General features: G+C 39.6%; 1 protein-coding gene and 1 long non-coding RNA gene across 2 annotated transcripts in view; both read left to right on the top strand.

Annotated features, from left to right (window-relative positions):
- The window catches only part of LOC120789797 (dnaJ homolog subfamily C member 13-like), a 34,989-nt gene extending 12,771 nt beyond the window's left edge, over positions 1-22,218 (top strand). Inside the window, exons 10-57 of the mRNA XM_040126824.1 lie at positions 244-410; positions 1,345-1,424; positions 1,542-1,711; positions 1,812-1,844; positions 2,623-2,722; positions 2,836-2,943; positions 3,073-3,228; positions 3,344-3,400; positions 3,497-3,618; positions 3,863-3,938; positions 4,145-4,240; positions 5,643-5,783; positions 6,893-6,910; positions 7,872-7,954; positions 8,098-8,251; positions 8,468-8,571; positions 8,675-8,834; positions 8,926-8,988; positions 9,085-9,186; positions 9,352-9,456; positions 9,907-10,109; positions 10,285-10,369; positions 10,494-10,648; positions 11,104-11,149; positions 11,263-11,417; positions 11,511-11,712; positions 11,831-11,946; positions 12,122-12,200; positions 12,304-12,439; positions 12,605-12,789; positions 12,878-12,952; positions 13,064-13,183; positions 13,940-14,335; positions 14,430-14,543; positions 14,934-15,050; positions 15,289-15,466; positions 15,588-15,679; positions 15,766-15,865; positions 15,989-16,063; positions 16,158-16,270; positions 16,387-16,556; positions 16,673-16,715; positions 16,801-16,974; positions 17,066-17,245; positions 18,333-18,473; positions 18,569-18,712; positions 18,827-18,926; positions 20,940-22,218. Of these exons, the coding sequence (XP_039982758.1) occupies positions 244-410; positions 1,345-1,424; positions 1,542-1,711; positions 1,812-1,844; positions 2,623-2,722; positions 2,836-2,943; positions 3,073-3,228; positions 3,344-3,400; positions 3,497-3,618; positions 3,863-3,938; positions 4,145-4,240; positions 5,643-5,783; positions 6,893-6,910; positions 7,872-7,954; positions 8,098-8,251; positions 8,468-8,571; positions 8,675-8,834; positions 8,926-8,988; positions 9,085-9,186; positions 9,352-9,456; positions 9,907-10,109; positions 10,285-10,369; positions 10,494-10,648; positions 11,104-11,149; positions 11,263-11,417; positions 11,511-11,712; positions 11,831-11,946; positions 12,122-12,200; positions 12,304-12,439; positions 12,605-12,789; positions 12,878-12,952; positions 13,064-13,183; positions 13,940-14,335; positions 14,430-14,543; positions 14,934-15,050; positions 15,289-15,466; positions 15,588-15,679; positions 15,766-15,865; positions 15,989-16,063; positions 16,158-16,270; positions 16,387-16,556; positions 16,673-16,715; positions 16,801-16,974; positions 17,066-17,245; positions 18,333-18,473; positions 18,569-18,712; positions 18,827-18,926; positions 20,940-21,037 (5,887 nt within the window). The 3' untranslated portion in view covers positions 21,038-22,218. The remainder of the gene's footprint in view (positions 1-243; positions 411-1,344; positions 1,425-1,541; positions 1,712-1,811; positions 1,845-2,622; positions 2,723-2,835; positions 2,944-3,072; positions 3,229-3,343; positions 3,401-3,496; positions 3,619-3,862; positions 3,939-4,144; positions 4,241-5,642; positions 5,784-6,892; positions 6,911-7,871; positions 7,955-8,097; positions 8,252-8,467; positions 8,572-8,674; positions 8,835-8,925; positions 8,989-9,084; positions 9,187-9,351; positions 9,457-9,906; positions 10,110-10,284; positions 10,370-10,493; positions 10,649-11,103; positions 11,150-11,262; positions 11,418-11,510; positions 11,713-11,830; positions 11,947-12,121; positions 12,201-12,303; positions 12,440-12,604; positions 12,790-12,877; positions 12,953-13,063; positions 13,184-13,939; positions 14,336-14,429; positions 14,544-14,933; positions 15,051-15,288; positions 15,467-15,587; positions 15,680-15,765; positions 15,866-15,988; positions 16,064-16,157; positions 16,271-16,386; positions 16,557-16,672; positions 16,716-16,800; positions 16,975-17,065; positions 17,246-18,332; positions 18,474-18,568; positions 18,713-18,826; positions 18,927-20,939) is intronic.
- Positions 4,369-4,839, top strand: LOC120789798. Its single transcript, XR_005707462.1, has 3 exons — positions 4,369-4,515; positions 4,631-4,687; positions 4,784-4,839. It is a non-coding gene; the product is annotated as an uncharacterized LOC120789798 (long non-coding RNA).
- Positions 22,219-23,426: the final 1,208 nt, after the last annotated feature.

Genomic DNA, 23,426 nt, shown 5'->3' with positions numbered 1-23,426 from the left:
CACCTTTCTTTCATTACGTGGTGACACTGGCCCTGTGAGTTTGTTAAATGTATTTTTTGACCTCACTCATTTCCCTTTTTTCTGTGCTGTTTACCTTGTTTACAAGAAGAGTAATCTGCTTGTGTGCCTGTGTCTGCTGCATATTCTTAAATCTTCCCGGTTATACTGCACACACCATCTGTGCTCCACACCCCTGATCAATGTAATGCATTTAACTAAATCTGTGTGTATTTGTGAATGTAGGGACTCCCTGTTAGCCAGCCTACTTGATGGAGTTCGTGCATCAGGCAACAGGGACGTGTGTGTCAAGATGGCCCCCACACAGCGAGGGCAAAGATGGGGCCTATTGAGCATGCCCGTGGATGAGGAGGTGGAGAGTTTGCATCTCAAATTCCTGGCAGCACCTCCTAGTGAGTCAAAGCCTTTAATCTTGATGAAGATTAAGGGCTTGATGAAAATTGATTTAATATCAGATGTTTACATTGGTTTAGAAGTAGTTTTCATTTTAATTCTGATGGTCTCGATAGTGGGATATTTCAACAACTATCAGATGGACTGACATTAAATTTTCACATTAGTAGTCCCCAGAGGATGAATTTTAATGGGTTTCGTGATCCCATAACTTTTAATCCAGCACAACAATTAGGTCAAAATTTCACTTTGTCCAATACTTTGGTTTATGACCAAATGCTAATTACAGTCCCATCACCTTCAGCTGTACTGTGTATTTGGCACTAAGTAGCAAGTGATAACATGCTAACGTGCTAAATTAAGATGGTAAACATAATACCTGCCAAACATCAGCATATTAGATCATTTTGACCATGTTGTCATGCTAACATTAGCATTTACGTCAAAGCACCACTGTGCTTGCCCAAGTTTGTCTCTCTCATGTATTACCATTACATTGGCGTCACGGAGCTAAGCTAAGATTTTCGAAAAATAAATACCCAGCGACCTCTGAAAAACCCATAAGGTTGTTAAAAAAAAAAAAACCCTAACCACTGATCTGAATGTATTTCATTTCATCCAGATGGTTAGAAGAGTCTGAGAATTCTAGAAATACCTTTCCAATGGCAGTAAGTTTTTTTTCTATGACCTTCTGTTTTTGTTTTTTTGTTTTTTCAAAATCACTGGGTTTTTTTTCTTTCCCCAAAATTGAATGCTTAGGTCTGTGACTTGAAGAAATGGTACTACAGGAGGATCACAAAAAATGGGCTTGTTCTGTGCATAAGTACAGCCTCACACAGCTGCTATCATGACCGTAGACTCTTTGTCTTGTTAAAATTTGTAGGTGATATATTCTTTTGTTAAATTGCTCCATCCCCCCCTTCCTTTGCTCAGATGGAAACTTTGCAGATGCAGTGTTCAGATTCAACGCCAACATATCCTACAGTGGAGTACTACATGCGGTAACGCAAGATGTGAGTTTGTTGAGTTCCTGTGTGATTTATGTCTACCCATCTGTCCACACTCATCTGTGTGGATTCACACTAATATTCCCATCTTTATCTCTCTGTTTCTCTCTCTGTTCTCTTCAGGGTCTTTTCTCTGAGAACAAAGAGAAGCTCATCAACAACGCCATCCTGGCTCTTTTATCCCAGGAGGCTGAGCTGCCGGCTCTTAATGCTGAGCTGGAGAGCCATTTCCAGGCCATCCGACGCTTGGTGGCCTCCAAGGCTGGCTTCCAGGCTTTCACCCAGCTGCCTAAGTAAGGATGCAGCAGATATTATGCCTTACCTTTTTACTCTATTTCTTCAGCGCATACTTTTGTTGAGCTGCTGGTAACAGGCATGCTCTGTCATTCCAAGGTCTGGTCAAGGGTCTGGACTCACAGATGCAACGTAAATATGAATCCATACATCTCAGTCTGCCCTTTGTCTGTCTGTATTTCTTATCCTTCTCGTTCTTTTCCAGAGTTATTCTTAGCTTTCTGCTAATCAGCCTTCTCTTCTTTTATCTTTGTTCTGCTTTCATCTCAGGCCTTTTAGAGAGGCACTTGAGAGGGGAGGTTATGTCACTTCACTCTGCTCAGTTGAGCTGTCTGCCTCGATTTGTCTTGACCTTCCACTCTTGCCATCTCATCCTCTTATTTTTGTCCTTCAGTCTCTCTCCCAGTATTTGCTTAGGTCATTCCATCGTTTACATTTCTGTAAATCGCATATATTTAAGAAACTTGTAATCTTTCTGGGTCACTGAGATGTATGAGAGCAACTGTATTTACTGGTTATTCCTTGCTCCTGAGAAGCAGATGAGCCAAAATTTTCTTCTTCCTGAAAGATTCATTGCTGCAGTAGTTTGGTGTCTCCCTCACACAGCCACAAGAGCTGGATCACTATAAATACATAAATGGTTCATTTTTGCTTTAAGAAAAACCTCTTTAATGATGTTATCCTTAGTAGTTCAGTAAAAAATGTGATGGTTGATTAGCAAAGGAAACAACAAGCCACTTCTTAAGCAATGAATTCTTTGTGTATCCAACCCCAGACCTATTTAAATAATAGAGTATTTGTATGGTTTATAATCTGTTGTATTTCTGTTTTTTATGTTCCTCGCCTTTTTCAATGCGTGATCCATGTAGCAGTGTTACTAAATCCATGAATGTATATCTGTGTGTTCTAGGTTTAGGGAAAAGCTGGGAGTAAAAACAGTAAAAGCTTTAAAAAGGAACAATAATGGTGTGACACATGCTGCTATAGACATGCTCTGTGCCCTTATGTGTGTAAGTATTACCTAAATATCCAGACATCAACCAAATTCATACAGATGTATATCCATTGATTGATATCTTTCTTGCTCTTTGGCTGAGACTATTTCTTTCATCTTTCCCTCCAGCCGATGCACGATGACTATGACCTGAGGCAGGAGCAGCTGAACAAGGCTTCTCTGCTGTCATCTAAGAAGTTCCTAGAAAACCTCCTTGAAAAATTCATCACTAACGTGGTACATTTCTTTTTATTGTCAGTAAGCTGGTTTCAGCCTGAGCCCAGGCTAATTAGGAAAAAAAAAAAAAAATTCAGTTTCCACAATCTTATTTCTGATTCTCTTTTTTTTTTTTTTTTTCCCCTCCAGGACCATGGAACAGGAGCTTTGGTCATCAGCTCCCTACTGGACTTCTTAACATTTGCCCTCTGCGCCCCCTACAGTGAAACCACTGAGGGGCAGCAGTTTGACATGCTGCTTGAAATGGTTGCATCTAATGGACGCACCTTGTTTAAACTCTTCCAGGTAGCTTACTTTACATAGTGTTGAATAAACCTGTCTGCCCTTATTATGATAGTAAGATGACTGATATAAATTCATTAGATACTTGTGCACTGAAATGTGTTGTTCTTATCTCTAGCATCCCTCAATGGCAATAGTGAAGGGAGCTGGGCTGGTGATGAAGGCCATTATTGAGGTAAGCCTTTCTGTGGGTTAAGTGCTCTACAGTGTGAACTGGAAGGTCTTTAGTGTTAATGCTTTATGATGATAATAAAACCTTCATTTGCTTTAGGAGGGAGACAAGGAAATAGCCACTAAGATGCAGGAGCTGGCTTTAAGTGAGGGCGCTCTTCCAAGGCATCTGCACACGTCTTTGTTCACTATCAGCGCTGACCAGAGAATGCTCACCAACAGGTCTAAGTTCAACAAATACACGCTCTCACAAACAATAATTTAGTAATTTGGATTTGTTAGTTCCATCTGCTAGTGGATTCTCTCTAGTTACAGTTCTCCAATACTCTTCTTCTCATCCTGAGAAACACTCATTGCATGTAACAGTAGAACAAGCTGGAGTTGTTACCCTAGATAAACAGGAAGGCAAGTTTTGTGATAAATAACACAATGGCTCAGCTGCTTACATCAGATGTTCCTTTATCAGGCAACTGAGTCGTCACCTGGTGGGACTTTGGACAGCAGAGAACCCTGTTGCCATGAACCTCCTGAAGAGAATACTGGTAAGCCTCCAAATCAGCCCAGTTGGCATTTTTAAACAAATGTTTGGATGCATTTCCAATACTCATGGCAGAAGCTATTAGTATAATGATGGTGATACAGACAAAGTACTCCAGAATGTAAGCTAATGCCTTTTTCTGGCAGCTGAGACACCCTGTTTAAGTCCTTACCCATTTCACTTTGTGTTTCTCTCTCACTGCGCTCTTAGCCAACAGGCCTGCTGGCTTACCTGGACAGTCCTGACCCAGTCCCAGAGAAAGATGTGGACAGAATGCACATCCGTGACAACTTGAAAATCGCCACGGTATCCTGACAAACACATCACATCTGTACATTTTTGCAGATGGAGCATAAAGCCCAATAAGGAATTTTGCCTTCTTTAAAATATAATTGTTGCTCGATATTTTTTTTTTTTTCCTCCAGGACCATGGAACAGGAGCTTTGGTCATCAGCTCCCTACTGGACTTCTTAACATTTGCCCTCTGCGCCCCCTACAGTGAAACCACTGAGGGGCAGCAGTTTGACATGCTGCTTGAAATGGTTGCATCTAATGGACGCACCTTGTTTAAACTCTTTCAGGTAGCTTACTTTACATAGTGTTGAATAAACCTGTCTGCCCTTATTATGATAGTAAGATGACTGATATAAATTCATTAGATACTTGTGCACTGAAATGTGTTGTTCTTATCTCTAGCATCCCTCAATGGCAATAGTGAAGGGAGCTGGGCTGGTGATGAAGGCCATTATTGAGGTAAGCCTTTCTGTGGGTTAAGTGCTCTACAGTGTGAACTGGAAGGTCTTTAGTGTTAATGCTTTATGATGATAATAAAACCTTCATTTGCTTTAGGAGGGAGACAAGGAAATAGCCACTAAGATGCAGGAGCTGGCTTTAAGTGAGGGCGCCTTCCAAGGCATCTGCACACGTCTTTGTTCACTATCAGCGCTGACCAGAGAATGCTCACCAACAGGTCTAAGTTCAACAAATACACGCCTCACAAACAATAATTTAGTAATTTGGATTTGTTAGTTCCATCTGCTAGTGGATTCTCTCTAGTTACAGTTCTCCAATACTCTTCTTCTCATCCTGAGAAACACTCATTGCATGTAACAGTAGAACAAGCTGGAGTTGTTACCCTAGATAAACAGGAAGGCAAGTTTTGTGATAAATAACACAATGGCTCAGCTGCTTACATCAGATGTTCCTTTATCAGGCAACTGAGTCGTCACCTGGTGGGACTTTGGACAGCAGAGAACCCTGTTGCCATGAACCTCCTGAAGAGAATACTGGTAAGCCTCCAAATCAGCCCAGTTGGCATTTTTAAACAAATGTTTGGATGCATTTCCAATACTCATGGCAGAAGCTATTAGTATAATGATGGTGATACAGACAAAGTACTCCAGAATGTAAGCTAATGCCTTTTTCTGGCAGCTGAGACACCCTGTTTAAGTCCTTACCCATTTCACTTTGTGTTTCTCTCTCACTGCGCTCTTAGCCAACAGGCCTGCTGGCTTACCTGGACAGTCCTGATCCAGTCCCAGAGAAAGATGTGGACAGAATGCACATCCGTGACAACTTGAAAATCGCCACGGTATCCTGACAAACACATCACATCTGTACATTTTTGCAGATGGAGCAAAAAGCCCAATAAGGAATTTTGCCTTCTTTAAAATATAATTGTTGCTCGATATTTTTTTTTTTCCCACAGGACCAGCTAAACCGAAACAAAGTGCCTGAGTGGCAGCGGATAGCAGGCAAAGCGGCCAAAGAGGTGGAAAAGTTTGCCAAGGAGAAGGCTGATCTGGTGCTGATGCACTGGAGAGATAAGATGGGCATAGCACAGAAGGAGGTGAGGATTTATTTTCCTTTACAAACGGACTAAAGGGCTGATTTTACTAATCAGAAAAGCTTCTGCTGCTGCTGCTCTGGTGTCTCTACCTGTCGCTCCTCCTGCTGTTGCTGAACAGTGCTGCAGAATCCGGAGACAAACTCAATAACACTCCTTTCATTTGCTGCTGTTATTTTGCTTGGAAAGCGTTGCCAGCTCTGATGCTGCCTGACCTTGTGGAGACAGATTGTCAAGATACAATCACATTTGATTTTTCCGTGCCTTGCATATCTACTGTTCAAACTGCATGTGCAGCTTTTTATATACAGTACTTTTAACAGACATTTTCTATTTAGGTATGACAAAAGTTTTCCATTACTGTTGTATTTTGTCAGTTCACCATAGTTTATTTTTGTGGTGAATGTGACCAACGTGTTATTTAAATTCAAAGTGCACCTCTCTCTTTTAAAGAATACCCCTGTTAGGATGCAGATGTGATGACGTTTGGACTAAATGTCAAAATTGCACGTAGTAGATGTAAGGCAATTCAGACTGAATCTCTGTGTGTCATTCTTACAAAAAGTGTGTGGGCGGGTGGTGGTTGATGGTGTCAGCTGAACTGTTAAGTAATATGTTAGGCCAATATTTCCTGCTCTCTAGCTTGTCAACAAAACCAAATCTATTTTCAAACAAAGCTTTAACTCAAATCCTTTTTCACCTGAATGTCATCGGGCTCCGTTTTCCTTTTCTACACTTTTGTGTTGATTTATTCAAAATGGCTGAAGCTGATCAACTGTTTATTTTGATTGGCTTGCTTTCACTGAATATTTTCTAATCACATCCGTTATTTTATGTTTGCACCCCACGCTCCCTGCATATTTGGTGTTAGCAATTCATTAGATAGTCTTGGGAAAAAATATATGAATCTAGTGGATTGTCAGCTAATAAATCTGCAGGATTTAGTGATAGATTTATAAATGTCAGTCTCTTTGTATCATTAGACTAGTGACCTGTGACCCTTTTTGTTGCGATTCATCTCTTTTTGATCCGAGGAACAATAATCTCTCTGTGTTGTCTCTGCCCTACCCTCCCCTTGTCTTGTGTGGTTTCTCTGCTGTCAAACAATGCAGCAGGACAGAAATAACCTGGTAAGTAGGACTGGCCAATGGGATCCATGCCGTTTTCTGTCCAGATTCTTTGTCTTGACCAAACCATTTTCCATCTTCATGTGGCATATTGAGTGTGTTTTTTAATTTCAACAAGGCGATGACCTACTATCACCTGCAAGGAATTTCCATGCCTCTCTTCAGATAAATGCAACAAAACAAAAATAAATCAGTAATATATTACACAATAGATAAAAAAAAGCATAGATTTGAACCGACTCTTCTTTTACTGCTGTCAATAGAGGACATGTTCAGAGTACCTGTCGTGTTTTGCATCAATAAATAATGATCACATTTAGTTTGAGTCATGAGTATAATTACCATAAACGGAAGGGCCTTTGCCAAGCAGGCAACAATATTTTTATTATTAGCCCGCATGTAATAAGTTGTACGCAACTTACAGTTGTAAGGTTTTAATTAGCAACAACCTCTTTGCAACAGAAGCAAAACATTTATGGGAATTGTGGTTCTAAATTTGTAAAGCAGAAAATGCGCAAAAAGCTATTTTAAATGTGCACTTGGCAAAGACCTGTCTCGCCCACGAAGAGTTACAGAACGCACCCAATTTTGGGATCCCATCTTGGTTTTTGTATTTTATAAAATTATTTTCTATATTGGTGCAATTTTGACATCATTTTTTTTTTTTTTTTTTTTTAGAGGTTAGGATTTTTTTTTCTTTGTCTCATCATTCTAATATCTGCCTTTCTCCATTCTCAAAAATGTTTGCTTTTTTTTTTTTTTTGCATTTTTCTTCATACTTGTGCCATTTATTTCTGGTGTTCTTGTCTGTGTAAAATGTTGGTCATGTTGAGTCATGTTGTCGCCATTTTAACTTCTCAACTCTCTTTATGCCATAAGTTGAAAAGGACAAACATTGAATGCTGTGAATAATGATAAATTGACATGGATCCCTCAAGGTTTTGTGTCTTTTGTTTGTTTTCAGAACCCAAACCAAAAGCCTGTCATCCTGAGGAAAAGACGGCAGAGAATAAAGATTGAAGCCAACTGGGAGCTTTTCTACTACAGGTACGTTACTCTACAGGTATAACATGCCCCATAGAGAGAGCCATACTGACCCCATTGTCTGACACGTGTGGTGCTCATCCTGATTTTATCAGATTATTTATTTGATGAATTACCATCCTAACTTGCTTTTCTGTTTTCTCAAGATTCCAGCTCGACCACGCACGGTCCAACCTCATCTGGAACCTGAAAACAAGGGAGGAGCTGCGGGACGCTCTGGAGGGGGAGATGCGCGCCTTCTCCGTGGACCGCGAGCTTGGCAATGCCACCGTCATCTCCTGGAATCACCAGGAGTTTGAGGTTTGTGCTCAGCGGAAGTATGTCACACTCGCTGATGTCTGGATGTCAATACCTCCCATTTGATTATAACCATCAATATGTGTGATACCTCTGAGTGTTATGCTGGACCAGTATATTGTGATACTTCTGTGAATCCCACAAAGAAATGCAGGGTTATTTCTAAAACTAATACATATACTGTAAGAAAAAATTGTTTGTATATGTTCTTATTTACAGGTGAAATATGAGTGCCTTTCAGATGAGATCAAGATTGGCGATTATTATCTGCGTCTGCTGCTCGAGGAGGATGAAAATGAAGAATCGAGTGCCATCAAGAGATCGTAAGACCACAATACATCAACGAAACCAACTGCACTAATATTGTCATTATGATCTGAATCCCAACAGATGCTTAAAGTTATATCTCCTTCTCTTTTCTCTTAGATATGAGTTCTTCAACGAGCTCTACCATCGCTTTCTGCTTACACCCAAAGTTACGATGAAGTGCCTGTGCCTGCAGGCACTCGCTATAGTCTATGGCAAGTGCTATGAGGAGATTGGCCCCTTCACAGATACAAAATACATTGTGGGCATGCTCGACCGAGTGAGTACAGGCAAACGGTCACTGATGTTTACATAATTACAGCAAGCTTTAGATTAATCATAAAATTTAAAATACGCTTCTGTGGTTACAGTGTACAGACAAACTGGAAAGAGACCGACTCATCCTCTTTCTCAACAAACTCATTCTCAACAAGGTAAGCTAATAAAAGCAACAGTGCCTTGTGGCTTTACATGTTCATTTAATCCACATGGCCTGTGTCTTGAATAATAATTCATTTTTTGTTCCGCAGAAAAATGTGAAGGAGGTGATGGACTCAAATGGAGTACGCATCTTAGTGGACCTGCTGACCTTGGCCCATCTGCATACCAGCAGAGCTACTGTGCCCCTACAGGTAAAAACATGGCTACTGTAGTTTTTGAGGTTTTTTATTTATTTATTTATTTTTTTAGTTCTCAGTGAGTTGTAGATGAGATTTAATTCAACATTGACCCAAGTATTAGAATCTTTTAATTAATCTGTCTGGAGTGTCAAACAGAGGTCTTCTTCATTTCCGCAGAGCAACGTGCTGGAGGCAGCACCAGACATGAAGAGGGAGAGTGAGAAAGAGTGGTACTTTGGTAATGCAGACAAAGAAAGACGAGGACCTTTCAGTTTTGAGGAGGTATGTGATCATTTTAAAGTTCCCACACTAGGGGAACTCCAGTTTTTACTCTAAAATCAAACAAAGCCCTGCTAACAACAGCTTATCAAAATGTAATGAAATGGAAATATAAATGCCCTTCTAACATAATATGTTGCTGATAAATATAATAACATCTTGTTTGTACTGAATTTAACTTCATATGGATGAAACACTTTTTTATCATGTCAATATTATATCTATATAATGGAGTAGAAATGGCTAGTTAATGTAATGTGATGGTATTGGAGGCGACATCTTGAGTAAACATTGCATTATCCTAGTTATTGCAGTGTTATTTGTTTCATTTTTGTATCTCCTGCAGTTGTTGCAGTTTATTTTTTTGTGTGTGTGTTTTTATGTTTTTCATTTGCTTTTGCAGCAACCACCCCTGCTTATCTATTTTTTATATTTTTTCTTTTACCTTTCCAGATGCAGGAGTTTTGGAACACAGGCGTCCTGACAGCAAAGACACGCTGCTGGGCTCAGGGAATGGACGGTTGGCGCCCCCTGCAGGCCATTCCTCAGCTTAAATGGTGCCTCCTGGCCACAGGACAGGCAGTGATGAACGAGTCCGACCTGGCTACACTAATCCTTAACATGCTCATAACCATGTGCTCCTACTACCCCAGCAGGTGGGGTTCACGCAAAATTTCTGTGGTTGTGTGTATGTGTACAGAAAATACTGTTTTTCGACTTTCTTTTATGCCTTATATATTATAATTCTTGTTATTCGTTGTAAGTTTTGTTTTGAGCAGTAAATTATTAGAAAATAACTATAACATATCTGTTTATTTACTTTTTACTCAGGGACCTAGATAATGCCATTATCCGTCCTTTACCTAAAATCAAGAGGATGATCAGTGACAATGCTTGTCTCCCACACATTGTCCAGGTAATTGCACGATTTGAATCTGATATTTGTGTCCTTAAAATTGTCATATCTAAAACAGTGAATTGCTGAATAAAATTAAACAATATTTTGATGGTTTCCCGTTGTTTTTCTTTGTCCTCACCAGCTGCTGTTGACTTTTGACCCCATTCTGGTGGAAAAGGTTGCCAATGTTCTGTACCTGGTGATGCAAGACAACCCCAATCTGCAGCGCCTCTATTTAACTGGGGTGTTCTTCTTCATCATGATGTACACTGGCTCCAACGTGCTTCCTGTAGCAAGGTGAAGATACACCACAAACCACTGACACATAAATATTTTGTACCAACATTCTCACATGCCAAAATTATTCCCAGACTAAATAATAAAGAATGATAAATGTTGCAATATCTTATAATTGGTATGAACCCAAGATGAATGGCAGATTCATAGCACTAAATATACAGTATATATATCTTTGCATTTCACAATAATAATTATTCCACTGACATTACAGACCACAGTTTCGTATTTGGCTTCTTGTTCATAAATGTAGAAAAATGATTCTGTGTGGATATAGAGAAAACTTAGAGGTTAAATATTCTGTGTCTTGATGAGGAGAAAACTGTTATGCAATGGCGCCAGTGAGCGATCAGAATGACAACTGTTTTCTTCTTTTGGAAGAACCCTGCATATTTGTGCTTTTGCATGTGCTTGTGCTGTTGATAATGACCACTGAGATATTCTTGTGCTTTTAGGTTCTTGAAGTACACTCACTTGAAACAAGCCTTCAAATCAGAGGAGGTAATGCTGGTTTATTTGAGACAGAGTTTCTTACAGTATAAATTGAAATAGATTGTATCTTATGAATCCATCCTTCTTTTGAAAACAACATTTGCCTGTGTCCCTCTCATCAGTCTAAAGGTCAGGACATAGTGCAGCGTAGTGTTCTAGGACCGGCGCTACCTGAGGCAATGGTGTGTTATTTGGAGAACTACGAGGCGGAGCGCTTCTCTGAGATATTCCTGGGAGAATTTGATACACCTGAGGCTATTTGGAGCAGCGAGATGAGGTAGAAATTAGTCTCTATTGTGTTAAATTAGTCTACTCTTAAAGGCAATGTAGAATTGGAATTTTAATAGTTTCTGTTTGAACTCTGTTTCAGGCGCATGATGATTGAGAAGATAGCAGCCCACGTAGCTGACTTCAGCCCCAGGCTGCAGAGCAACACACGGGCCCTCTACCAGTACTGCCCCATTCCTGTGATCAGCTTCCCTCAGCTGGACAATGAGCTCTTCTGCAACATCTACTACCTCAGACATCTGTGTGACACCACCCGCTTCCCTAACTGGCCTATTCGAGATGCTGTATGTCTCTTTTTTTCTCCTTATTTATTCGAGGTTGTAGTTCCTTATCAGTGCCCTGCTTTTATTAATAAAAAAAGGGTTGTTTTAACATTGTGATCCACCACCATTATCCCTCCAGGTGAAGCTGCTAAAAGACACTCTTGAGGCGTGGAAGAGGGAAGTGGAGAGGAAGCCTCCCTCCATGTCTGTAGATGATGCCTACGATGTCCTCAACCTCCCCAAAGGACAGGGGCAGTGAGTGGCTTTAAATTTTTTATTACTTCTCCTAAATTCTTTATGATATTTAATCAGATAGTAGAACAGAAAAAAATGTTTATGTTTTTCAAGTAGTAAAGTAAATTTGGATCCAAGTTCGGCTAAACATAGAGAACATAAAATGCACCCTTATGTTCGGCATTTTTGTCTTCAGGCATGAGGAGAGTAAAATCAGGAAAGCTTACTTCAGACTGGCACAGAAGTACCATCCTGACAAGAACCCAGAGGGCAGGGTGTGTATTACAGTCATTACTGATATATTATTTATGTAAGAGCTTAGAATATTCTCATAGTTGTTTCCAACCTGTTTTTTTTTTTTCTTTTTTTCTTTTTCAGGACATGTTTGAGAAAGTCAACAAAGCCTATGAGTTCCTCTGCACAAAGTCTGCCCGAGTCTTGGATGGCCCCGACCCAGAAAACATCATCCTCATCCTCAAAACCCAGAGTATCCTGTTCAACCGACACAAACAAGGTATTAAGATTGATTTAATTTTTGCTACTGTTCTTTCTACCTATTCATCTGGAAAGAAACATTTGATTTGGTACTGTAATAAACAAATGGTTTATTACAGTAAAATTGTGAATTTGGGTAAAAAAGTGTTGGTTGTCCTCTGACCACTTCTTTGTCTATAAACAGAACTGGAACCCTACAAATATGCTGGTTACCCCATGCTCATCAAAACAATCACAATGGAAACGGAAGACGAACAGCTCTTCTCTAAAACCTCCCCTCTCCTTCCGGCTGCTGCTGAACTGGCCTTCCACACAGTCAACTGCTCAGCTCTTAATGCAGAGGAGCTACGCCGCGAGAACGGCATTGAGGTATGTACACATATTGTGGACCAGTGTACTGCGGTGTGTGGGGAACTGTGACTGAAATAATGATAAATTGTTGCCCTTATTTAATTAGGTGTTGTTGGAGGCTCTTTCTCGGTGTGTTGCTATATTAACTGCATCAAGCAAACCTGATGACATGGCTGTGCAGGTAAAATGATCACGAAAAACTGAGTCTTTAGTCACCTGTAGTCACCGCTCTATACAGATGAGGTTGTTACGATTTCCTTAACACTTTTTCAACATTTTTAACGTGCCACAGGTGTGCGGGCACATCTGTAAGTGCTACAGTGTAGCAGCCCAGTTTGAGGAATGCAGGGAAAAGATCATCGAACTGCCGAATATCATCAGGAACCTATGTCATATCTTGTACTATGGAAAGGTGAGAATCTTGCATCTAATATGTTTACTTTATTCTTCCCAGTCTTCTATTGTTTCTTTATTAAGAAAGCAAGAATTTGAAGGGGAATGAGCAAAAATTCAGAATTCAGTTGTAAAAGCAATCATCGACAATTCAGTGCAATTTCTTAATTATGTCATCTTGTCTAGGTGAAACAGTTTTCAAAAGGTGTGCTGTATAGTATTTTTCAACATCAATATGTCGTTGCCAAGTCAATTGTGATATCTTGGTACTAGAACAATAAACAAATGAGACCATGGCAAGACAATCAGAAGCTGTTATCATATGCCAGTAATATTGTTAAAACATGCAGCTGCTTAAAAAAAAATTGTTTCTTGTTCTAAGGTTTCCTCCTTTGATTTAAATATAAAGACTACATAGATATTGGAAGGGTTTTTAAGATTTAAGATTTCTCTCTCCTGCAACTTCCATTTTAAGGAAATATAGTTAGGGGATATTAATTTCTATTTGTGACATTTAAATTTGTGACATTTTGCCATACAGCATTCTAGCAGCTCAGAAGCCTGTCAACCTTGGCAATGAGTTTGCTTGTTTACGGTGATGTGTCATTGTGTGGTGAGGATTTAGTAAAGCATACTACAAGTTGAAATACAACAAGTAGCATCTTACATTTTAGCCTTACTCTTGTTCTGGAACCAGACAACCAATTACAAATACCAAAGTGGTGTCTTTTTTTCACGGCAGTGTTTCATGTTCTCTCCTGTCGTCTTATCTCAGGGTCTGCCAAAGACTGCAGCCCTGGCAGTACAGTGCGTCAGCTCCTTCGCAGTGGATTTCTTCCTACAGACCCATCTGTACCACGCTGGTGTGCTTTGGCACTTGCTGGTCCACCTCTTCAACTACGACTACACTCTGGAGGAGAGCGGCGTGCAGGCCAGCCAGGACACAAACCAACAGGAGGTTGCAAACAGCTTGGCCAAGCTCAGCCTGGTATCTCTCAGCCGTCTGGGAGGCTACACCCAAACACCACAGACCCCAGAGGGTAACAATCCTGTTTCAGAGACCAACGGCATCGAGGGCACACCTCCTGAGAACCCCACCGTCCGCAAGAGCTTAGCAGCCATGTTAACGCCATATATCTCAAGGAAGCTGGGAACAGGATCTCCCGCTGAGGTCAGTTGAACGGATGAAACGGAATGTCACGGAGCAATTATTTATATAAACAGCCACAACAGACTGAATTCTCCATCCCTTGTTTTGCATTTAGGTCTTGAAGCTGCTGAATAGTAACTCGGAGAACCCGTACCTGATCTGGAACAACGGAACACGAGCCGAGTTGCTGGAGTTCCTGGAGGGTCAACAGGAGGGAAACATCAAGAGGGTAGGAAAGACACATATCCTTTTTTCCTTTCCAAATTTAATTTATTTAATTTCCAAACAAATAATACATAACAAGTGGCATATGAGCTTCAATTTACATATTGAAGAAATATAAAAAAGAACAGAAAAAAGGAAAGGGAATGAATGACTTATGTTCATTACAAACAGCTACAATGATACAGGTTAAACCTGCGTTTGTGGTTGATCCAAATGAGTCAAAGCAAGCATTGTCCTAACAGAGGGTCTGGTAACAAACTTTTTATATAGGGATTGAAATTTCATATATAGATATTAATATAAAAATTATTGATAAGCTATATTGGACTAATCTTAAAAAAAAAAAAAAAAAAAAAAAAGTTATATATGCATCGTCTCTGTCGTCTCTTCACAGGGGGAAAACGATAAAAGCTTTGGTGCAGAGTTTTTGTTCAGTGATCACAGCAAAGAGCTGATAGTTGGGGAGATATTTGTGCGGGTCTACAATGAGCAGCCAACTTTTCCGCTTGAGGTGAGTTGAAGAACATAGAATTACAACCACATCCAATCTGTGTTTTTATTGTTTGCCCTTTCTCAGTGTCTTCTGTTTAGGGAATAAAGAAAGGAACAAAAGCATAAAGCAGATCATGACCAATAGTGTGAAATTCCGTTCTTAAACAACCATATTTATCATGTAGTTGGTTTATTTTCACCATTAAATAGATAAAAACCTTTTATATTGCTATAATGTGTTTAACCATCTGTTTTAGTATCCCAAAGCATTTGCAGCCAGTCTGCTGGACTACGTAGGATCCCAGGCCCAGTACCTCCACACTCTCCTGGCCATGAGTCAGAGTAATAAGGTAGAGTCCCAGCAGCACGCTGAGAGGCTTCGCTTTGCTGAGATGGCTTTAGAGGCTCTTCGCAATGTCATCAAGAACAACCCTGGTGAGATGTAACACCTCCTCTGGTCCTGCTTTATCTAAAGAACACAACCTGTTGTTGCAGTCAAAAGACAGATTTACGCAATGTGTTACTTTTCTAAACACTTATCTCTGTATAATTACAGGTTCAGAGTCAGAGTGCATTGGTCATTTCAAGCTGCTCTTCTCTTTGTTGCGGGTTCATGGAGCTGGCAGAGTGCAGCAGCTGGTTTTGGAGGTGGGGATCAACTGTTCTTGGGCATTGTTATATCTCAAATAAATATCTTTGATTGCTAAAGTCCATACATTTTAATCATATTGCAGGCTGTGAATACAGTGACATCAAACCAAGAATGTGTGAGCAACATTGCTGAGTCTCTGGTGTTGTCCAACCTTCTGTTGCTTCTGCACTCACTCCCCTCCAGTAAGAAGATACTCTTAAGACACGAAAAAATAACTCACTGTCTTACGATTTGTGTTTGTTCTTTCTCTAGAATTATTCTAGTGTTGTATCGCTGGGCTTAAAGAAAATCTTTGCATCTTTTAGGCAGGCAAATGGTGCTGGAAACCCTGTATGCACTGACATCAAACACAAAGATAGTCAAAGAGGCTATGGCCAAAGGTCAGTGTAATTCTACATTTTTTTTTGTAGAGTGCTCCATATTTATGTGAATTCTGAATGCTCGGATGCTCATGTTAATCTCTCTGTCCACCAGGTGCCCTAATATACTTGCTGGACCTCTTCTGTAACTGCACACACCCCCAGGTTCGGACACAGACTGCAGAGCTCTTCTCCAAAATGACCTCAGACAAGCTGGTTGGGCCCAAGGTCAGTCTGAACAGGAAAAAAAAAAAATTACAATAGAATTAAAATATTCATGCATCATAATGCATTGTTGTATATCCTCATCTACCTAATAGTTTTAATCATTTACTCTCTGCCAGGTGCGTCTGACTCTGATGCGTTTCCTTCCTGGTGTGTTCATGGACGCAATGCGAGACAACGCCGAGGCAGCAGTGCACATATTTGAGGGAACGCACGAAAACCCTGAACTCATCTGGAATGACAGCTCAAGGGAGAAAGTGTCCACCACTGTTCGGGAGATGATGCTTGAGTACGACGTATAATTTGATGACATATTTTACTGATAGCTAGTTGAGTAAATGTGAAATAGTGAAGAATTCTATGTCACCCAATGTCATGTTCTTAATTATTTTGAATCTTTCTCAGGCACTTTAAACAGCAGAAAGATAATCCTGACGTGAACTGGAAGGTAAGTGCAATAATGCATTGTTGCACTAAAACAGTAATTTATTGTGTATGATTTAATATGACAGTAAATTCTTCTGTGTGCTCAGTTACCAGAGGACTTCACGGTGGCTTATGGATCAGGACAGGGTGAGCTCGAAGTTGGTGGAGTCTTCTTGCGCATCTTCATTGCTCAGCCAGGCTGGGTGCTGCGCAAGCCTCGCGATTTCCTGGTGTCGCTCCTGGAGACTTTGACTGAGCTGTTGGAGAAGAACAACCCCAATGTGAGCTGCTTTACCGAGAGACAGAAACAAAATTCCTAATCTTTTATTCTGTTTTCTCACACGTCTTACTGATATCTCTGGTTTCCTGCAGGGTGAGGCTCTGGAGACAGTTACCACAGCAGCAGTATGTCTGTTCAGCACACAGAGCCAGCTGGCCGACCAAGTTCCTCCTCTGGGTCACCTGCCACGTGTCCTGGCAGCTCTCAACCACAAGAACAATGCTGTACCCAAGAGTTCCATCCGTCTCATCCACGTGCTATCAGACAATGAGGTGAGGAGTCAAAGTATATAGATGATGGTAAGTTTTATTTTACAGACCCCATATTTCTTGGAGACTTTCCTCACAGTTTCCTAAAAATTAGCTGGTATTTATATACCAATAAATACCATATGTACTAATATATGGGAAATGCAGAAAGTGTTAGTTCCTAAAGTTATTAGGCACCCACGCATTATATTGAAGTTTTTAAGAAAAAATAGGAAATGATTTAGTAGGTTAGCGAAAAACAGTTCATAAACAGATGTCAAAAAATGTTCTTCATTTTTTAGTTAGATAGAAAATCGGCCAGACTGAGTGACTTTATTTTACAAGTTTGGTCTGTGGAAATGTTTGAAAGTATAACTGCTGAGTCTGCAAAATTTAATAGTATGGAGTGTGGTTTTTTTCATCATCGATTTGAAACACAAAACTAATGAATTTCCACTGCAGCTGAAACCTACAGGTAAGCATGCAATTCAACGAATATGCAGCAGAGAGGTCAGTTAAATTAATATTTACTGATGACCAAGCAGATCTGTTATGTATGGCAGTTCAAAGTCATGCAGAATAGAAATAAAGAATTTTTGCTAGTCATTCTGGAACACTCCAGTGGTTATTGACCTCTGTTAAATAACTTTTTTTCAATCACCTGCTTCATAATTTCCTAGTTTTTTTCTTAAAAACTCACATATATAACATGTGGGTACTTAAAAACTATAGCAACTAACAGTTTCTCCAATTCCCATATAATATCCTGGAAATATCCTGGTAGTTTACAACTACTTACCAGCTAATAAACTACGAGGTAGAAGTTTCCAGGAAATTAACTGGAAAAAACAGGGCCTGAAAAATAAAGTGTCACTTAGATGACTCATATACAGTAAGAGCTTTCTACACTAGCATTTCTTAGCCCTGGCTAACCTCAGCCAGCTTGTTTTACATATTTATCAGGGATTTACACTTGAAAATCAAAGACCAGTTTTCATTTTCAGAATATACACAGCACCACTTGATTTGACTACGAACAGGTTGCTCAATGTTGACTTTGCCTTCTGCTGGCAACATGATACATTAACTAAAGCTGTTTTGTTGTGTGTAGCTGTGTGTACGCTCCATGGCTTCTCTGGAGACTATCGGCCCCCTAATGAGCGGGATGAAAGTTCGGGCAGACATGGCTGGATTGGCTTGTGAAGCTCTCAATCGCATGTTCCAGAAGGAGCAGACAGACCTGGTAGCCCAGGTAAAAAGTCACCTTTATTGTTTTTAATTTTCCTACACCAGATTTGATGACCTTGTTGCCTAACCAATACTACATGTTGTTAATGAACTGAACAGGCTCTAAGAGTGGAGCTAGTTCCATACCTCCTGAAGTTACTGGAAGGAATCGGCCTGGAGACATTAGACAACCCTTCAGCTACCAAGGCGCAGATAGTAAAGGCTCTCAAGTCCATGACTCGCAGTCTGCAGTACGGCGAACAGGTATGATAGGATTATGAATCAAAACTCTTGAACGAAAGCTACTGTTGTTAATTTCTTTCCATCGTGATGATTATTTATGTCATTTGAACTTCTGTGCCAATCACTGCTTTACAGGTGAATGAAATTCTTGCGAGGTCCTCAGTGTGGAGTGCCTTCAAAGACCAGAAACATGATCTTTTCATCTCAGAGTCTCAAACCGCAGGCTACCTGACAGGTAAAGTATTTCTTAACCTGCTATCGAACCCTTCAGACAGTTTCTTAACAAACAAAGCCTTTGAAATATTTTCCAAGTGCTTACAAGGTAAGTCTTAAGTGTCTTTCTCTGAGCTGTTTTTGAATCTTTTGCTTTGCCTTATCCTAAAAAAAACACCTTGTGGCTGACTCCTCACTTGTGCTTAAACCCAGCAACCCTTTTTCTCTCCACATCCTATAACTTCCTGGCTCTGCCCTTCTCTTCCTCGTTGTCCTCCATATTTCCTCCTCAGGGGTATCCACTCCTTCTCTTCTGGCTGCCAGCAGCCCACTGCGAGGTGGGCTCTAGACTCCTGAGCTGGGTCCTCACAGCCCTCCTCTCTCTTTGCTCTGATGCAGGTAGACTTTGACCTCACTCCTAACGCCTAACCATTCCTTGCCTCTTTACCACCATCTTTGACCCACAATTACTTTTCCATTTCCACCTCTCCATCTTTGCAGCGCTGAAAACTTTGTCCTACAATCTTCATCCACCAGCTCTTAATCACACTCCAGTTTCAGGAGTTAACAAAAATGCCTTTGAAAGTTGACGTATTAAAACTTGGCGGGCAAAAATGGCCCTGACTTTCACGCATGACTGTGATTACAGTCCCATGTGATATTTGGGAAAGGCCAAGGGGTTACCAGTCTGCTGTGGGTAAGAAAAGAATATTGTTTTCAAATGGAAAACAATAAAGCCTGAAAAAAGTTTAAAATGGTGGCATTATGGAGCCAGCAATGGAAAAAATAGTGCCTTTATACTATGACTCAACAGAAAGTTAACAAAAGAAGGAATTGAGGCAAATGTGTTAAAAGTTTGCCCTGTAACTGACCATCCGCTTCACAAAAAGTTCCCTTTTTTTTTTTTTTTTTTTTTTCAAGCTATTTTTTAGATAGTTGAGGTGAAATTATCTCTGATTCTTAGTGTTAATGTGGAAGTGCATTTCAGGAAAAAAAATTGACATCAGTGGTCCAAATTGAGTCTGTTTTTCAGTGTCATACAATGCAAGTGTGTTAGTTTTATAGTACAATGACACCGCCCCAACAAAGACCCAAATGCACCTAAAAAATTAGGTCAAATAATAAAAAGCTTGGAAAATAATATACATTTTTTTTTTTTACCCAGAGTACTGATAAATACATTTAGATGAACTGTAATATTGCAATTATTGACTCGTTGACTTAAATATTATCATGAATGATGAAGGTGGACCCATCGTCTTAGGTTCGGCTTTTGTTTTCCTCAGTACTCCGACCCCTTTGGGGGAGATTTGCTGAACCTATATTTCAGCACTCCTCAGGAGGTGGTAGTAGTGATTAGCGAGCTATTTTTTTCCACTAAGCAGCGCAAACACGGACACAAACAACAGGGCGTTAAAGTGGCTTTCTTGGTAAGAAATTTTAAAAAAGTGAGAAAAAAAAATTCTGAGAGAAACTACAAATGCTTAAATTCCACATGGAAATCAGTATACGTCTTCCTCATCCTTCACTTATGAATTTGTAAGAAAATATAAATGCTCCACTTCAGCAGATTTTCTTTTTGTACTATTATTATAATGCACTCTGTGAAAACAACTTTTTCAAACTCTGTCATCTATTCCTGAAAAGGAGGTACTCCAGCCGTCTTCCAGTTCCTGAGATTAATTTGTGCAGCCGTTAATGCTACACTAGATTTTTAAGTGTCTAGTAAATGGTGTACTCCCCCAAAGGGGTCGGAGTACTGCGGGAACAAAAGCAGAACCTAAGACGATGGCTCCACCTCCATCATTCATGATAATATTTAAGTCAAGGAGTCAATAGTTGGAATATTGCAGTTCATGTAAATGTAGTCATTTACTGGAGCCAAAGTATGAACGTTGCAGTCATTGTCCCCACACACAAACTACTAGTTCATGTCCTGTAGTTTAGTACATCATTGTAGCTCACCATTAGTGCTCCAAATGTCCTCATAAGTCACACCTGCACTGTATTTTATCTACCTTATCGTCACCTGTAGGTCCAGGAGTAGCAGGCTACCTTACAGCAGGAACTGGCAGCACGGTAATGCCCAACGTCCCACCCCCTGTGGACAACGACATTGGAGACCAAGGTTGATGAACACACACACACGCAGGCGCACTCAGGCACCCAGACTGCCCTGCAGCTTCACGGCCGCAGATCAGAGAAGGACTCTTCAGCTCCCCAGACCAAGGGGTTAGAGAGAGAGAGAGAGAGAGAAAGACGGAGGAGAGCGGGCCATCATTGACTGTCACCAAAATCTCTATGACACCACCTCCAGTATCACTCTCCTCTCCCCTTACAAATGGCACTCAAGTCTTCATAAACACTTGGAAATTGTTTTAATGGATGACCACATTTGTTTTGTTTCAGTATTTTTCTTGTTTCTTCCAACGACATACAGAAGAGTTTACTTTTTGTATGAATATATTTTTTACTCTAGATTTTTTTTTTTTTTTTTTTTCTTTTTCCTTCTCATGCGAAAGACATTGGAAGACTGAGGCTTATTATCGGTAAATTGTGTCTTCTTCATTATCGCATTCCTCTCTGTCATATCCCCATTGGCTACATTTACCCCTAAATCATGTCTAACTGAGGGGGGCCTCATTTGTGACACATCTGTGCAGATGAGCTATACGCCTCTTACATAAATATGTCATTTACTAGTCCATATAATGGATTCTCAATAGGAAAAATGTTTAAATACGATATCAGAAAATGGATGTGTATGATTTCTCTGCCCTGTTTCTTCATAAGAAAATGCCATTTGAACCCTCGACCTCTTGGCGGTTTGATCAAGTTTAGTTCCACCCACTCTTTCAAGGTTGACACAGATCTGCTCTTAACATGTCCAGTCTCTTATTCCTCTGATCTTAATTGATACTTCATTCTGCTGTATCTTTGAAGGCTGTCCTTTTCTGCCTCACATTTTTAAAGTAATCATCCTTCTCCCCCAGAATGCAAAAAGCACTAGAATATTTATAAGTGAATAATAACCACCGGAAATGAGCTTCTGCTGAGATGTGACGAATGACGTTGACTGATTATGAATCTATGTGAAAGACTAGTGCAATTTGTGAAATGTTCAATGTAATATTACGTATATAAACTTTCTATATTGAATGTACATTAAAAAAAAATCAGTCACACTTGTACATAAAATTTTAAGAATAAAAGGGAACCCACAGTGTTGTTCTTTTGTATGTACGTTTGTGTTGTCGAAGTAACAGATTTCACCAGTGTGAGCTGTGTGTATTGTCCAAACATGTTCAAAAAAGTAGAAACTCAAAATTATTCTGTCTTTGCCAAAGAAGGAAAATAATACACGTATTTTCTCAAAATGAAGTCAATGAAGTTTTGTTTGAAATATTCCAGGCCAGGAAAAATTGTCACATCATTACCTTCATCATCTTTTTAAATGCAAGTTAAAAAAATTTAACATTTTTACCACTTCTGGGACAACAATTAATTCCTTAAATCAAGTATTTCCCCGCCAGAATTTTATTCCTGACATTGTGGACAAGGCCTTCACACAATAATAATAATAAAATTACAGAAAGTATAATTGAATAATTAACTCAATAAGCAGTTTTAAGAGACTTTATTTTTGGTGTCTGGACATAACTGGGAGTCATAACCCAGGATCCTGGCTTTGGCCTTGCAACTTTATATAAAATTTGCTCACAGACTTCACTGAATTTAACATCGGAGCATTTAATATTCCATACTTGCAAGCTAATGAAAGCACAATTTTGTTTTCAAGGGGTTTAACTTGAATAGAAAATTTTATAGGTTGCATGTAGGAACTTCTATATAATTTTTCATTTGAAGGAGACACATTCGAAAGATAGTTTAGAAACTTGCACACTAAAAAAGAAACTCAAAACATATAATAAACTTGCAGCAGCTATGCCTATATTATAGAAATATTTTGTATTTTTCTGTGGAATCTGTTAATCAGTTCTCTCAGATAATATGCCACCAGCAAGATTTGTTATAGATGAATATCTTCTCTGGAGGAAAATTAGTTGACAACACATTTATTGAATAGAGCAATTAGTTTAAAATGGTTTTACCAATAGGCTTACATCCTCTCAATCCGCATAGTCCTCTAAAATTTGCAAAGTTATCCTTAAACCAAGAAGGTTTTTGTGGGAACTTACTTTTAACCATTAGTTAGGTTACATGACGTTGGTTATTTAGATATTAATTTGACTTTTGGTCTTCCCTCATAACCTCGGGATAATCAAAGTCACATTTACGCTAAAGCTGTTGAATGTTTAGACCTGGCTTTTATTTAGGTCCCTGCAATATATTACACCAAATGTGGGATCAGCAATATCGGATTTGATGCAATATAGTGAAAGATTATAGCCTTATGAATTAAACTAAGAGCCTTTTTACTAAGTGTTTTTGATTTATTGGATTTAATTATTCTACTTATATTTCTTTAACAAATGTATTGCTATGATAATTGCTCAATGTT

This window comes from Xiphias gladius, chromosome 5, assembly GCF_016859285.1.
Source record: "Xiphias gladius isolate SHS-SW01 ecotype Sanya breed wild chromosome 5, ASM1685928v1, whole genome shotgun sequence".
Classification (NCBI taxonomy): domain Eukaryota; kingdom Metazoa; phylum Chordata; class Actinopteri; order Istiophoriformes; family Xiphiidae; genus Xiphias; species Xiphias gladius.
Note: the sequence above shows the minus strand (reverse complement) of the source record. Positions and strands in the feature narration are given on the sequence as shown.